At 44.4% G+C, this 17,607-nt stretch overlaps 1 protein-coding gene across 1 annotated transcript in view; it reads right to left on the minus strand.

The window, feature by feature from the left end:
- LOC115326514 (Golgi-associated plant pathogenesis-related protein 1-like) overlaps window positions 1-9,862 on the minus strand; it is a 33,092-nt gene extending 23,230 nt beyond the window's left edge. The window contains exons 1-3 of the mRNA XM_029987423.2: window positions 9,449-9,862; window positions 5,991-6,028; window positions 5,164-5,247 (exon numbers count right to left, since the gene is read on the minus strand). Coding sequence (XP_029843283.2) covers window positions 5,164-5,247; window positions 5,991-6,028; window positions 9,449-9,509 — 183 coding nt within the window. The 5' untranslated portion in view covers window positions 9,510-9,862. The remainder of the gene's footprint in view (window positions 1-5,163; window positions 5,248-5,990; window positions 6,029-9,448) is intronic.
- Window positions 9,863-17,607: the final 7,745 nt, after the last annotated feature.

Genomic DNA, 17,607 nt, shown 5'->3' on the forward strand with positions numbered 1-17,607 from the left:
TTCTGCGACTACCATGCGTGAGGTGAAAAACAAACGGGTGTTTTACCAGGTCAGTAACGTCAGCAATTCTTTCTAAGCGGTATTTGCGCAAAGTGGAAAAATTGTTGAACCGCCCCTTTAAGTTAAAACGTAATGTACAGATTTTTAGCGCTAAGGTGCCTGCAACGCTTCTCCGACTAATGCGTTTGGCGTCCTGTTCTGCCTACGCATTAAAAGTGGCAGCAATCCCGGTGGTTGGTGCCGGAAGTACACTGTAAAAAAGTACGAGTGAACGCGAGTTTCGCTCTCATTGCGGAGTCTCAACTTCTGGCTGCCGAAGGTTCCGTGGGCTACCAAGCTGGAGAACGACCTCCAGCAGAACAAGCGTCTGCCACATCCACGTCCGCTGCTGTAACACCGCCAGGATCGCGGCCGGCGACAGCACACTTCAATGACGTCATCAGCGGGAATCGAAGGACCATAGGCTTGAATGCAATGACGTCATAAAACCCGGATTGTCATGCTGACCATGTCGTGATCCTGGCGGTTGGTCGTAAGAGTGCTGGGAAAAGAACACGAGCGAGTGTGAGTGTCGCTCTCCTCACGGCGTTTCAACTCCTGACTGCCGAAGGTTCTGTGGACTGTCAAGCTGCAAAGCGACCTACGGCAGAATAGGCGTCTGTCAAATCCACCAGGTTTGCTGTGACACCACCAGGGCCACGACCGTCGACAGCATTACCCTTCTATAACATCCTCATGCAGAATTTGAGGGACCACTTTTGTGGACGCGATAGAAATATCCGTCGGGGACGCGTTCCAGGCACCACACTTTTAAATAAAAGTAGCAAAGTTCCCGTGACCGTTAACGCAACGAAAACATAATTTGATACAGTCAGTTTCTTTTATCAAGTAGCGGGGTTACTTGTAAGTGTTTCGCTATAAGTTTACAAATAATAAAAAAAAAATAAAAAAGGCCTCCCCCCTCACCCCGCTCGGCCCCCCCCCCCCCCCCCCCCCCCCCCCCCCCTTTCCTCCCAAAAGGTTATTACAAAGTGTACTATACTTGGCTTCAGCTTAGGTCCGAGCGTGGCCGTTGTTATGAGCCGAAGCAGCCGAGTGCAGCTGTAGCCTCCACCGTGGTAAAGATCGAGAAACTAGCGCCACAAGGCGCTGGTGGCAGAAAAGCGAACATACCTACGGTCGGAGTCGAAAATTGGTCTCGAAAGACTGCCAGATGGCGCCACCACTGTCGTTGGCGTGTAGGGAGGCTCCCTATTGGCGTGCGCCGTGCGCCCTCCTCGCCTCCTCCTCCTCCCCCTAGTTTCCCCCCCCCCCCCCCTCCCCGCTTTTTTTTTTTCTGGTTTGTTTGCTAGACTGGTGCCGCGCTGACAGCTGTGAGCGGCCAGCACGGCACCGGTCTAGCAGACGAGCCGCGCGCGATATACACCAACTCAACTCTCCTACGTCACGCCGCGGTGGTGGCGCGCCGGACGCACTTCCGGTCTGGGGCGGTGGGCAGAAGTCGCCGTGCCAGACGTGCATTCCTGTGTTCCCTTGGAAGAAACGAGACAAAAAACCTGCCTTCTCGTCAAAATGCCGCGACGGGGGTTGTACCAAGAGAGTCTGGAAAGGTTTGAAGATCAGTTCTCATGTGTTTTTGCCCCCTCCGTTCGTCCGAGAACGTGGATAGTAGCCGTGAAAAGGGCAAACCAGACGCTGTCGAACTACGATTGCGTGCGCGGGCAACACTTTGTGGTCGCCAGATGTATTTGCTTTGTTCGAACATAAACGAGAGAAAACCACCAATGTGGTCGCCAGATGTATTTGCTTTGTTCGAACATAAACGAGAGAAAACCACCAAGTTGTCCGAACCACCCACGGGTTCAGTGACACGGCCGCCTGATCGTTCGCACTTTCGTCTGCTCTTTCAAACGTCTGCTTTTTGTCGTCTGCTCGTTCAAACAAAAGCGGCCCGTAGACCAAACTTTGACCCGGTGATTACAATAAGAAGCAACTGCAGGCCTCAAAAGACTTAAGTAGGCTCGGTGTAAACAGTAGATACAAGATGTTGATCATTGGTACCGGTGGCCATCATCGACTTGTTACGCTTGGTCTGTTTCCGCTTCCGAATTTCAGTATCGACGTCGATCATCGCCGCTACCTTCTACACTTTTGCAACACGAGCGACGTCGCTGCCGAAAATAGCTGGAAGAATCTCATCATGGTTTTGGAGTCCATTCTGCGGCGTTCATGCGAATGAATCGCCGCACGTCAAATTATTTACGGAAAGTTTAACGGCGTAACGAGCCTTGATAATTTCGCTTAGGCGATTAAAGTGGTAAGACATTGCGATGAGGACGTAGAATCGACAATTCCAACGCGAAAAAGAGTATGCAGACGCCGACAACGTGACATTCGAGTGGTTTGTTGACGCGGGACGCGGTGCTTCTTGCCCGTACCCCATTACGCATGCGTTCGAACTGTCGTCTGCTCTTTGAAACTTGGCTGCTTTTTGTCGTCAGCTCGTTCAAACGACAGCGGCCCGTAAACCAAACGTTGACCCGGTAATTGCGATAAGAACTAAGTGCAGGCCTCAAAACACTTTTGAAGGTTGGTTGGGGTAAGTAGGCTAAGTGTAAACAGACACAAGAAGATGTTTATCATTATTGTTACCGGTGGCCATCACTGACTTGTAATGCCCGATTCTACTTGCGGTTTTCAGTATCGACGTCCACCATCTTAGCTACGGTCCACGCTTTTGCAGTCCGAGCAACGTTGCGTCTGAAAACAGCGACCAGAATCTCATCGTGGGAGTCAGGCGTTAGCGCCCGTTCTGCGGCGTCCACGTGAAATGAATCGCCGCACGTCACATTATTCACGCAAAGTTTTGCCTCGTTAGTTTTGTTGAAGCCGCTCAAGTAGTCAAACATTGTTAGGAGGAGGTAGCATCAACAATTCCAACGCGAAAAAGAGCACGGGGACTCCCATCGACGCCGACAACAACGCAATTCAATGGTTTGTTTATGGGCGACGGCGAGCTTCTTGCCCACCATCCACCGCGCATGCGCGGCGCCGGTGGCGTCCGCTAGGGGCGCTCCGGTTTGTTTGTAAACATGAGTTGGTGTATATTTCACAACAACTGCGCTTCGCGTAATATTACCAGCGCAATCAAACAGAAACAGCACGTTCATTGAAAATTATTTTTTTATTGAACCCCATTCAAATGAGTTGCGGTATTTCAAACACGTATCTACAAACTCCGTTGGCGGCCCACCGCCCTCGAAGGGGAACTAAGAACTGTAGTAGGAAGTAAACGCGGTAAAGTTGGCAAATATGTCGAGCGAAATTAATTTCTTTAATGTACAAACTAAGAAAAAAGCACTTATCATCGAATTATCTAAATGGCTCTATAAACAACTCCCACAAACAAAACTTCTGGATACCCAAACGAACAAATCAACACCGAAATACAGGAAAAGGCTTGCAGGTGAGCTGCTTAAGAATAAACGATAAATAAACCATAAACAAACTCGCTAATTGGCAATGCAATTAAGAAATAAAGAAAACAACTACTGTCTTGGAGCGACTACATATCTGACTGTAGGTGTTTTATCGGTACTCTATCCTATAATATAAAAACGACGCTGTCAAATTAACTGAAGATTGCTCTGACAGCAACTCACCCAGAGGAACCAGTCCTTGCAGCAACGGATTCGTAACAAGAGCGGTGGGGCACGCGTTTTTCCACAAACGAATCTTCCCACCGCTGGCAAACGCGGTAGCGCCGAAGTGCTCGCTGCACCAACGACGCTGGGGCAGCTTGCTCGTCGGTAAACCGGGCAGGCTTCCAAAGTCCTGGCGATTTGCATACGCAATCCATTTCGATGCTCTAATGGAAAATTCAAGTTTCGAGCGCTGACAAAAAAAAAAAAAAAAGTATATAGAGGTTCACCTGTCGTCTGTTGGAAACTGGAAAAATGAGCACTCCGAGTTCTTTTGAAGAATTGTTACACCACTTCACCGCGCTGTAGACTTTGTAATACGCCGTCATGAGGCACGCAACACACTCGGCAGAATCTCTGTCCAATTAGAGACGTACATCTCTAATTATTATAACCGCGCAGCAGCGTTGCACCGTAAAATCCGCGCTTTCGATTTTATCACGCGCGGAACGGTTTGAAAGCTTGGAATGACGAGCGAGCGCAAACAAAACAAAAAAGACAAAAACGGTCGTTTCCCTTCGCTTACTGATTGGTCGGAAGAGCCCAGAGTCCATCGCTTTCGGTAGCGAAGATCATATACAGGTCGCCAGCGCTCAAAATCATAGCGGCGAATATGGGCATAACAATTTGGTCGGAGTCGGCTGGGTAGACCTACGAATCTGCTCTTTGGATGGACGTACGAGAGAGAAGCCAGCGACGCGGCGCCCCTGTCGGCCCAATCGGGAACTCCGTTAGCTGCATTTGGCTGGCCGAAGGTCCAATCAAACAGCGCAAAAAGCGCAACGTGATGGCGTTCTCCGCTCTCGATAAGACGAGCCAGCGGAGGAGCACACGCAGAAAGACCGCGAACGTCGCTGGTCCTATCAACTGCGGAGAACAAGCCATGCCGGTGCGCCTTTTTCGCCGTTAGATTGGCCTTTCGGCTCGTAACATTGGCCACGCTCGGACCTAAGCTGAGACAAAGTGTAGTAAATTTCGTGCGAGCTGTCGCAAGACGAGCATGACAATAAATATTTCAGAACACATCATTTGAAAACTGCATAAAAAGGGGTGGATTTTACTCGTTCAATATAATGTCTGAATGAAGAAGAAAGCGTGAAAACAGACGACAAAAGTTACGTCGTTACTCTCAACGCTAATTTATAACAAAAGTAAGAGAACTATACAGTGGCAAGTTAGATGTCGAAAACGTTGCGCATTACAGTTAAAATTTACATAGGCAGTTACAGTAGCGTGTTGCTACTTAAGACGGAAAGATTCACTGCGCATGCTGAGGACGTGTTCCAAAGACAAGTCGATGAAGACGGCAGCACGCAGAAGGCTATTATTGGAGTTGTCTTTACTTGTTGTAGACAAGTTTGTGTTCGGAAATAAACGTGAGTGCTTGACAAATAACATAGAGTGATTGAAATCGCACTATTAAGTTTGTAAAAATGAGGAAGGTGGTGTTTTCACAGCTTACTCTACTATGATACTGGAGTTCTGGAGTCCCGTGCTTTTTTCGATAAACATTGTGCCACTTCACGAAGGATTCCTGGATGCCTCCCTTTATGAAAGTGCAAAATATTTAGGGATGTCAAAATACAATGTTCAGTAAAGAAACCAGGATTACTCACCGTAATAGTACTCTTTTTGTCAATCTCTTGGTTAAATGAATATACTGGGCCAATCTTCCAAAATTTAAATGTGGCTTTTACGTGGAAACATTGATTTTAGCTTCTTAAAAATTATGAGCGCGCTCCCATTAAGGTTGTAAGCTTGGATGTGAGCAGATGTAATTAGATGTTTGAATGCACTAAACTGTGATAGGCAAAAAGAAACTCGATTGTTTTGAGATCTGCCTGGTGAGCGTATGTATTAAGATGCATTTTAAAAGCCTGGGGGATCACCTAGCTCCTCCTGTTTATATTCAATTTTAGACGAACGTTCTTTTGTAGACATATAGTAACATATCTTTGCGCTTTTTAAAATGGGCTAGATTCAACCATAAACAATAAATTATTTAGAATTTTAAATCTTATTTGGAGCGATATTAAATTTGCTTGAAGCGCATGTACTTCAGTTTTTTGGTTCAGGTATAGTCCCTACTGCCTCCCAGAGAACTTTGAACTATCGAATCTATTCGGATTAAAAGTACAACTTGATTATTTGTTAAATGCGTTTTTAGTCTATGGTAACCAAGAGCTAAAAAGAGTTGCCTGAGATCGATAGAATTCTTGGATAATTTTAACTAACAGAAATAAAATAGACTGACTTACCATTACTTTTTAAGGGAACGAAGGTGCTTACCTTTTTAGGTATATATTCGGACTTCCCAAGCTCCTGTCCTGTACAAATAATTATACCCTCAGCTTAGTCAACAGAGAAGACTTATGCTGGTACATAAAATTCCAGTTTACTATTATCAGACACGACGTTTATGTTCGTGTGATAAGTACTGGTTAATAAAGAAATATATTTCTCGAAAGATTTTCTACTTGTCTCTAAAATCATGAATGATTCCAGCTTAAACTGTCCGCCGTCGAATAGTATAAATCATGTATTACAGCGAAGCTGCATATGACTCGTTGGTCAAATTTTTCCGTGTCGGCGTCCCCACGGAAAAAAAAAAAAAAAACACTTCAGCGATTGAATAGAAAAGTGCGTACATCGCGCATGCAACATAAAGCATTTCAATAAAGCACAAGCAGAAAACAGGCGTACGAACCAGATAATTGAAGATAAGGCTCTCCTGCTGACATGCAAAGCGCGTAGCGCTCACCGTTTACCGGTAAAGATTGCTGTTGCACAAAGCTGCTGCGGCGACGGCAGCTTGCGACGTGAGGAGGGAAGCCACTATAATATATAAAATAAGAGCCTTTTCTATAGTCCGCTTCACCTTATATCGGGACGCGGAAGACGCAACGAGCAATCCTAGCCAATCCCCTTATGTGGACATAGCCAGTGATTCGCTTTCGCGCGTCACTGTGGCCCTTCTCCAATGTCACGTGTCACTCGTACGGCCTTGGATCCGCTCGATGGTTCGTAACATCCGTGCTTGTACGTAAGGTGAAACCTAGTATAGCGACTGATTTTATTGTTTTTTTGCTGCACCGGTATGGGTAAGCTGCGCATAGTTAGAACTCCCAAGGAGCAGCGTGAATACTAAGAGCGGCAAAGGGAAAAGAAACGTCAATACGACCAACGGCGACGTGCTCCGACTAGCGGCAGAATTCGGTATAGTGCTGTGGGCAGTACAACATGCAGGAAATAGCACAGCTTCGCTGGCCAACCACCGTCACGGCGTAGATTGGAGCCGCAAAGTTTTTCAATGTTACGTTCATGGGATTGCTATAATATAAACTGATTAGTTCAACGACTGTAAAAAAAAAGATACTCAAAGTAGGGAGATAAGTGATGATGGTAGATGTGTTTGAAAGAAATATGGAGCCTCAAGTATGGGTTGATGTCTGAGTAAAAAAGCTAAGGCTATGGTATAGTTATGATCCCCGATGAAGGCACGTATGGCGTAAGATGAAAACTCATCGAAGAAATATTCATCACATGGTTGCGGCGTACCTCTGCCTTGTGCTCCTATTTCGGGACGATTTGCCGAAACAAAAGGATGTTTAGAAACCGATCTTTACTGGAAACAAGTCTCACGACGCAGATAACGCTTTATAAGCCTTTTCTTTTACTCGGGGAATGTCATTTTTTTTTCTACGGGTTTCTAATTCAGGGACTTATAACTATGATTATTAGTTCAGTGTTCCTAGGAGTTCCTATACAAAGTATAAGCAAGTATAAAATGGTTTACACGGCTCGTGCTAACATACGATGTAGGTAACATATTTAATTATTATAGAGTGAGACAAGAATGTTTAATACCTTCTTGACCGAAGATAGTTAAACCTTCACAACTAAAGGTTGAAAAAAGTTTAATATTATTATTAGTAGTAATTACATTGGTATTAAAATGGAACATCTTTGAGACACATATTTGTTTCGCTTTTGAGTTTCTTGCAATGGTTGTTGGCACTTATCCGAAGCGTAAACTGACTGAAGACCTGAATACTTATACCAGAATATACTATAACAATTTATACAATCTCAGAGGTTTTTACATCAGTGCACGTTCCAACATCGCATGCATGGATTGATATACCTCGCATTAGTAAAAAAAAAGCTCAATTCGGCCAAACAATAACATAAATACAGGGAACACAGTCGAACAGAGGGCGCGTGGTGAAAAATGAATATCTTGAGACGCCATTGGTTCTAATGACCTGGATGCTACAGTGCTATCTTCGTGGAGTGTTGCATCCTTATCAAGAATATGTCTAGTGATATCAGGGCCAGCATTGTTACCAACCTACTATGCAATCAACAAAGAAGGTGGCTATAGCGGTCAATTGGTTAAATGTTGCCGTCGAAGATAAGGACTTTCCTCGTTGGTACGAGCCCGAGGGCACTAGCGATTAAACATTGCGCTCTCACATATTCTCAAAGTCGATGGAACCATCTTCTATTATATCGCCAACAGTGAACACGCTCTAAATTGAACCTTTTGCTTTTGATACGATATTGAACTTATTGAAACTTGACCTTTGGGACTGGAATATCTTCTGGTCTCTATAGTCCGCGTCACTAGTTGCGTGCAGTGCAGACGAAGGCAACGCCAGGCGAGGGGAGAAAGGGCAAGCACTAAGAAGGCTGGGGACGAGGAGAGAACCCTTCTCTCCTTTCTACCGTTGCAAGTGCTCTCCCTTTCTTCCCTCGCCCTCCATTACCCTCCTCTCCCGTCCCGCCTTTCCAGTGCTCGCCCTTTCTCTCTTCGCCTGGCGTTGCCTTCGACTGCACTGCACGCAACTAGTGGCACGGAGAATATACTCTTTTACCGTAGCTTTAGTACAGACTTGTGCATACACCCACTAAACGCATTCACAGCTCTCTCGACCTCCGGCTCACAGTCTCTAAATATTACTCTAATAAGAAAACTTCGCCGAAAACTTGATCGTTTTTTTTTTTGTCAGAGTAATAACTAAACTTGATCCCGGTACTACATCCTGGATCTCACAATGTGTTAGATAACACGCACTTATCCCACTTCTCGTGTGCGCTGCTCATTAATAAATGCCAAGTACACGCAGGCCATACTATACAACAAGTGTCTTGCGCATTCACTCACTTTCGGAGCCAATTCGCCGAATCCTGCACAAGTTATGGAGTGTCTGCCACACAGCGGTGCTCCTTGCTATGATTAATATTTGGTACGGCCGCGTAAATGGAGTGGTGACTTTTAAATAATCCGGGAAAAGATGGAGAGTAATACATTTCGCCTTTTGGTAAACTCTTTGCCTCTCTCCTACAAATGCAGGCAACGTTGCTATTCTTAGCCGCAGAGTCGAAGATTTTATATTTCGATTGCCAGACGTGCCCATTTTGATCTGAATGATCATAGTACCGGTTCGTGTCGTATTCCTAGTTTAACTACTGAGCGAGGTACGTTCAACACCCCAGGCTAGAAGTCGCAGTGTACTTGCCAAATTACTCACATTCAGCAGGGACTCCAGATGCCTATAGGGGCTGAATAACTTATCGCTATCTAAATATCCATTCAACGGAATTAGAATTAGATAAGTGTTATCTATTACTCACAAAGTTTCCGCACGTCAGTAAAAGAAAAGCGGCTGGCTTGAGTCGGTATGCGCATGCCAATTCATTTAAAATTTTGGGAATCAATAACAAAACCTCAGAGTATAACCTACCTTGAGAGAGGACTACGACGGAGGATAATGTAGCGATAAGAATGAATCCAGTACCCTTCATTTCACTGTAGTCTATTGAAGCGCGGAGTTCAACTGAGATGCTGTTTTTACCGATATACGTGTACTTATAGTTGTCCAGCACTGGGTACGTTGAGAACTTGATATCTAAAGCCAAATGTCATTCATTGTTTTCATCTGCGCGAGAGACCGCCTTGTTCTTTTTCATACACAGGACGGGCGTCAAATATCTGCTTGGTGGAATTTCTTTTGTTGTTTTTGACCTTTTAATAAATAAGCACTGTATAGAAGAGGACCTTTATTTTTTGCTTCATGCTCTTTCGATTGGAGTATGAGATTGGATTTCTCGAGAATTCTTTCAAATCTCAAAGGCTCTATGTAAGCTACATTGTTGGTGACGAGTTTGAGTTTGATTGTGATGAGGTTCCTTATTTGAGGTCTGGTGTTTCTGTTCACTGTCTTTTTCATTTTCCGCCTTGCTCACCTTTGGTACTCGAGCTATTCATGTACACATACACATACCCAATTGCGCACTGTGCTCGCGAACACCTTAATGATGTAATCAACAATGCCTTATATTGCAAAAACAATGATATAAAGAGGAGTTCATACCAATTTTTTCTTTTGTATTTTCCGCTTTTACAAAAGAACCGCGTGATTGTTTAGAAGCCAAAATTGTTTCGTCTTGAGTGGTGTTGTTCAACTAACTATTGAATATTAGAACAATTTTGTCTACTTTTTATTACAATAAAAAAAGACGAGTGTCTTAGTGGTTCGATAACTATATTCTAGATATTGTTTCTTGTGAAGGGGGGGGGGGGGGGCGACAACTACACCCGACATGGTTGTGCGAGGGGCGACGGCTGAGAGGAGAGCGATCGAGCTTTAGAGCCTGCACTCTCTCTCCCCAATCACACGGGTCTTTGCGTACGAAGAACGACAGACTTCTACCTTTTAATCGGTTATCACCCCGGGTGAACCTAGAATTGAACCATTGCATTCGACATTCCTCAGGTGACCAGATGTCGCTACATTTTAGAATTAACTTTCCTGACAGATTCTCAAAGGCTGCCACAGATTACCGTGTCTTCCGGGGGGCGGCGTTCACTACACATTTTTCATGTGATATGACGGGAATACGTCTTTTACGTGACGCGCGAGATGATATAATATTATGTACATAATGTAGTTCTTCACTTTTGTTACTTTTTCGTGTTTTCCCATACAAAGGAGGTTGTGTTTTTGCTATTTGCCAAAAAAAAAACGCAACTTTGATCAGTAAGCATTCTTTACCAAGAACAAGAATGCACACCAAATACAAGGCCGAAAATAGAACATAGACGATTTACACACAAGTCATACACAATATCGCACGTATGAAAGGTTAAACCATTGTAAATATTTAACTCACTTTGTGCAGCGACTGAAGCGAGCACTAGTGCAAGGATGCGAATAAATCCATGGCACGTCATTCTTCTGTACTTGATTCATGCGTTATGAGTAGCTCAATGGCCAGTTCAGGGCTTAAAGTGAGCCCCACAATGCGGAAACAAGCACTTGTCATCAAAGTGATGAATATAAATTTGTATTTTCTTAATCTCAGCAGGGGGTAGCAGCACCCTTTTAAAACACTCGACATGCCTTAGAAATATCCACCAGATAAATGTCTTGTGTGATATTTGCAACCTTCCATTCAGTACTATTGTATTGGATGTGGCCAGGATTATTTGGCATTTCCGATTTGAACATGACATTGCTTCTGGCAAGAATTGTGACACATATCAGAATCTACATGTGAGCTACATTGTTCGGAGTGGGTTGAAGTTCTTTAAGTTGGTGCTGAGATTGCTTTCTTTTCCTGTGACTTGTTCGCAAACACCAGCTCGAGCTATTTATATAAATATTCTCGTAAACATTCCCACAGAGTAAAAAACAGGTACCCAGCGCAACAGGTCGACCGGAAAAGCGCTGACAGAGTACAGAGCAATCATCGAAGAAAGAAAAGCAGCCAGAGGAACCAACACGAATAAGGCAAAAACAAACGCACGGCAAAATCTTTTGTGGATGTTTTTTTTAGCAACTGCGCCGAATTATTATTCGTTGTACCAATGCTTTTTAGTAAGAGATATCGTCCACGAACTTCAAAACACTGTTTTCCCTTGGACAGAATCCCGAGAAGAAGATTGAACACTTGGAACCTTAATGAGTGCAGAGGAGGTCAACAGCCAAATTATTACCCTCAATATGTAGGCTATATAAGGCTCTGGAGCAGTCAACGGACTGTGAATCAGCTGTTCAGTGCTATATGCTGTTTGTGTTGGTTTCTAATGTGCAGTTCTGGGATGTATGTAGCAGCACCTTCAAGAAATCAAGGACACCATTTACTAACAAAACGAAAATAAAATTAAAAACAAATTGTGTAGCCGGTTTTTAATACACAGATGGCATCTTGAGAGTGAAGGAATTTTTCGCTATATTTAAAAGATTTACTGATTGATGTTTATGATATTTTTTGAATACCTTACACGGATATGTCGAATGTGGACAAAATGATAAAAATTGTATACAAAGTTAATATGCATATTCAATATATTTCAACTATGTTTCAAGCACAGCCTATTTTTGCCAAGGACCCAAATTCGCGCTTGATTGTCCTGCAGACCTGCTCGCAGATCGTTACCAGGAGCGATTTCGGATACCCAGCTTCCTGTAGTCGCGAGACATGGGTTTTAAAACTTTGCTCGATTTGATGGTGACAGGTCTTCTTTAAGGCGGATATGAGGGCTGTGGTGGCCACCCCTCGTTTTACATTCTTGGAGCGGTGTGTATGGCCTTTTCTTTATGTGAATGTTTTTTTCGAGTTCAACTGGCCTCACCCGATGATCCTCATGAAGGTCGCCATAGAAAGTCGCCGGCCTCCGTGGCGGGGCCTGCACGTAGACGATGGAAGTCGGTGGTGTTCCGTCTTGCTGCGACGTGGTATTCATCGTGGCCGCAGTCCCTCTTGGCTCCGACGGTCGAGAGGGGAATTCCTGGGCCAAGCCTTGTGTACGGAATCTGGTCCAGGATTTATGTTCGTCAACGGGGATAAGCTTTCGTGGACTTGAAAAAGATGGAACCAAACAGATCTTCTGAGGGGTACGTTTCACGGGTCGGAAACGCGGTACCCCGCGACTCCGCCAAAATGTCACGAATGGCAGATGATGAGGCAACGATTGAATGCGGAAACTAAACGTTTAATGGGGCGAACTTGTGTCCAAAACAAAACAGAAAAAGACTAGCGTCGCAGGCATCGATGGCGGCATAACAGCAGGATCGAGCGCTGGGGTGAGACTGATCGCGGTTTGCCACGCGGAACCCCTTATGTACACGCTCGGGGCTCTGAAACAATCGGCGTAGAAAGTTCAGCGCGTAGAGCATTCGGTCCTTGAATAAGCAACAGTGTTCTCGAAGTCACTAGAACGCGACAATTAGAGAAGCAAGAAAAAAAAAAAAAAAAAGGCGTCCGCTCCAAGGCATCGAACCTCGGCCCTTTGAGTTGGAGCCACATTTGGTTTTGGAGTTGGTATACTATTTTGACTGAGCAACCTTTAAGAACACCAGCCCTTAGCAAATGTGTTTTTCTTAAGGTTGACGTGGTGCTCGTTATCTAAGTCGAAAGGTTAAATAATGACTTCTGAAAGCACGCTGAACATGTAAGGTTTTGTATTACCAAATATTGCAATAGCTCTTGTGAGGTAATTAATGCTTGCTCTGTATACCTATTGACTAAGATAGAGACTTTTATTTTACAAATTGTTGCGAGTAACAAAAGAACAAATACGCGTTAGTGTAAACGAAATTTAGGAATATCTTAATTTGTTAATAACTACTCAGCTTCAATCTGTCAACCTCGCGTGTTCTCATGTGCGGAGCTCCCGCGGTACCGCCTTAACATGAATATTCCACTCTACGTAGAGGCAAGAGACCCCATAGACTGAAGGTCGATAACCCGAATGTATCTGCGAAATGAGATGTTTTATATATATATATATATATATATATATATATATATATATATATATATATATATATATATATATATATTATATATATATATATATATATATATATATTAAAAAAAGCTTCTTTGGTGATTTTGCTGAGAGGATTTAACTTTTTTAAAGTTTAAAACTGTTCGAAACGTTTGTAACTCTTTGTGAATATTGGTAAAGGCATTAGAAATTCGTCCGGTCACATTGCAGCTTTATTTTTCTTGATAAAGCACTTGGTAGGGGAGAGCAGGGTAACGCCGCAGCCCATCGGGAAATATTTTCCAATTATGATATTTTTCATTTCCTCCAGATTGTGGAGCCCACCTCGCATGGCTGACTTAAGGCTCTGTTATACTCAAACGTTTAGCGTAGAATATGCGGCGTAACGCAGCACCCACAGACACTCCAGGGTCGCAGATATTCTGTTGCAGCTGACCGGCCAATGAAAAACGCTCGTTTTGCGCTCAGCAGCGTTTGCTGCGCTCAACGTTGGAGAATAAAAGAGCCTTAAGGAAACCGCCAGCGCAACCGACAGAGCAAGCGTATGGCGCCAAATAAGCAGCGACAAAAACGCAACATGAAGGCGATTGTCATCCGTCTCTGTGGGGGTGCTTTCGCTAAATCAATCAAGCGCAGTGAATGCACCGTGACCTCTCACATGAAACATGTTCTTGTTATACCTTTTGATTATACTCTGACCTATTGTGAAAGGTTATACACTGGTCCTGTAAACAACTTGACGGAACTGACAGGTGAATTGCTTCCATTGGGCCGTTGTCTTATGTCCTCTCTTCTTCTGCAATCCTCCTCGCCCGTCGCATTTTTACGGCGCGTGAGAGCGCCGCCAAAGTAGGCCCACCATTACCTTTATAAAATAAGAAAACAATAAGCCAATGAACGGAGTGTGGGGAAACGTTTCACGAACTATTACTTAGGTGGTGCATTTGTCACACTCAAATATCCGTGTACTTTTCTCAAACAAAAAGGCAAACAAAAAATAACGTGTTTTTTCTATGCGCCGTGTAAACGAATGTACACATCGCGACGCTGCTAGCGCCAATACGTCATCGGCGCAATTTCGCATTTTACTTCTAAATAGTATTAGCGGGCACGAAACGTTATCGCTTACATTATAGACCTAAATGAGCTCTTTTCGTAGCAACAATAACTTGGATGACATCCCTTTGGTTTCAAAGAGAAAAGCTGGAAAAACCGGCGATCGGTTGTTGGCGCTAACAGTGTCGCGCACTGTACAGAAACCGTGTTGTTGACGCTGCTACACACAGATGGCGCAAGAGGTGTCCTGGCGTTGATATTAGAGTCGGTGTCTGAGCTGCGAAAACCGCCGCCCGATCCAAAAAAAAAAATATGCCGCCTACATTCAGTAATCTACATGTATCTATCCATTCATTTGAGGAAGCAGAGTGCGACCGACGCGACTTCGTGTCTTCTGTCAACACTAATGTAATTTCTATTTCATTTATTTGGCCCAGGGGGGACAGGACAAGAGACTATAAAAACTGTTTTGTTTCGCTAAAAACTCCGTGGCGCCATCTGTTGGGTAAACCGGCGCACTTCCGGTTCACGTATATTTCCTCATCTTTTACACATCATTATTTTATCATAAGAGTGCACTGAGTCTGACGGTGCTGTTGGTAGCCATTTCCAGAAGATAGCATGTATATTTGACTTTGCAAATACAGCGAAATCTGGCATCTAGTGGAGATCCCGAAGTGGTAAAGGACTCTTTGCATACTGGGGCGACCACGTCTCATCGCACGCGAGAAAGCACGACTAGACCCAAAGCCGGTACCAGAAGGCCTGCAAACACCCGACATAATTCATCGTGTAAAACAATACCCATAAAACAACTTTTAGTATTTTGCCTGGGATCCGCAATGATTATATATATAATGTAATGCCTTCTAGTTCAACTGGTTTTACCCGATGATCCTCATGAAGGTCGCCTTAGAAAGTCGCCGGCCTCCGTGGCAAGGCCTGCGCGTAGGCGATGGAAGTCGGTGGTGTTCCGCCTTGCTGCGACGTGGTATTCATCGTGGCCGCAGTCCCTCTTGGCTCCGACGGTCGAGAGGGGAATTCCTGGGGCAAGCCTTGTGTACGGAGGCTGGTCCAGCATTTATGTTCGTCAAAGGGGATAAGCTTTCGTGGACTTCAAAAAAATGGAGCCAAATAGATCTTCTGAGGGGTACGTTTCACGGGCCGGAAACGCGGTACCCCGCGACTCCGCCAAAATGTCACGAATGGCAGATGATGAGGCAACGAATGAATGCGGAAACTAAACGTTTAATGGGGCGAACTTGTGTCCAAAACAAGACAGAAAAAGGCTAGCGTCGCAGGCATCGATGGCGGCATAACAGCAGGATCGAGCGCTGGGGTGAGACTGATCGCGGTTTGCCACGCGGAACCCCTTATGTACACGCTCGGGGCTCTGAAACAATCGGCGTAGAACGTTCGGCGCGTAGAACATTCGGACCTTGAATAAACAACAGTGTTCTCGAAGTCACTTGAACGCGACATTTACAGAAACAAGAAGAAACGGCGTCCGCTCCAAGGCATCGAACCTCGGCCCTTTTAGTTGGAGCCACATTTGGTTTTGGAGTTCGTATACTATTTTGACTGAGCAACCTTTAAGAACACCAGCCCTTAGCAAATGTTTTTTTTTTTTTTTTTTTTAAGATTGCATGGTACTCGTTATCTAAGTCGAAATGTTAAATGATGACTTCTGAAAGCACGTTGAACATGTAAGGTTGACTATTACCAAATATTGCAATAGCTCTTGTGAGGTAATTAATGCTCTCTCTTCATACCTATTTAGCAAGATAGAGACTTTGGTTTTACAAATTGTTGCGGGTAAAAAAAGAACAAATACGCGTTAGTTTAAACGAAATTTAGGAATATCTTAATTTGGTAATAACTACTTAGCTTCAATCTGTCAACGTCGCATGTTCTCATGTGCGGAGCTTCCTTAACATGAATATTCCACTCTGCGTAAAGGCAAGAGACCCCATAGACTGAAGGTCAGTAACACGAATGTATCTGCGAAATGAGATGTTTTATATTAAAAAAACAGCTTCTTTGGTGATTTTGCTGAGAGGATTTAACTTTTTTAAAGTCTAAAACTGTCCGAAACGTTTGTAACTCTTTGTGAATATCGGTAAAGGCATTAGAAATTCGTCCGGTCACATTGCAGTTTTATTTTTCTTGATAAAGCACTTGGTAGGGGAGAGCAGGGTAACGCCGCAGCCCATCGGGAAATATTTGCCACTCATATTTTTCATTCCCTCCGGATTGTGGCGCCCACCTCGCATGGTTGACTTAAGGCTCTGTTATACTCAAACGTTTAGCGTAGAATATGCGGCGTATCGCAGCACACACAGACACTCCACGGTCGCAGAAATTCTGTTGCAGCTGACCGGCCAATCAAAAACGCTCGTTTTGCGCTCAGCTGCGTTCGCTGCGCTCAACGTTGGAGAATAAAAGAGCCTTAAGGAAACCGCTAGCGTAACCGACGGAGCAAGCGTATGGCGCCAAATAAGCAGCGACAAAAACGCAACATGGAGGCGATTGTCATCCGTCTCTGTGTGGGTGCTTTCGCTAAATCAATCAAGCGCAGTGAATGCACCGTGACCTCTCACATTGTTATACCTTTTGATTATAGTTTGACCTATTGTGAAAGGTTATACACTGGTCTTGTAAACAACTTGACGGAACTGACAGGTGAATTGCTTGCATTGGGCCGTCGTCTTATGTCCTCTCTTCTTCTGCAATCCTCCTCGCCCGTCGCATTTGCCCGGCGCGTGAGAGCGCGGCCAAAGTAGGCCACCATTACCGTTATAAAATAGAAAATAAATAAGCCAATGAACGGAGTGTGGGAAAACGTTTAACGAATAACTATTTAGGTGGTGCATTTGTCACACTCAATTATCCGTGTACAACACTAAGGTAATTTATAGTTCATTTATTTGACCCAGGAGGGACAGGACAAGAGGGTATAAAAACTGTTTTGTTTCGCGAAAAACTCAGTGGCGCCATCTGTTGGGTAACCCGGGGCACTTTCGGTTCCCGTATATTTCCTCATCTTTTACA

Source organism: Ixodes scapularis, unplaced genomic scaffold (assembly GCF_016920785.2).
Source record: "Ixodes scapularis isolate PalLabHiFi unplaced genomic scaffold, ASM1692078v2 PGA_scaffold6__148_contigs__length_123643588, whole genome shotgun sequence".
Lineage (NCBI taxonomy): Eukaryota > Metazoa > Arthropoda > Arachnida > Ixodida > Ixodidae > Ixodes > Ixodes scapularis.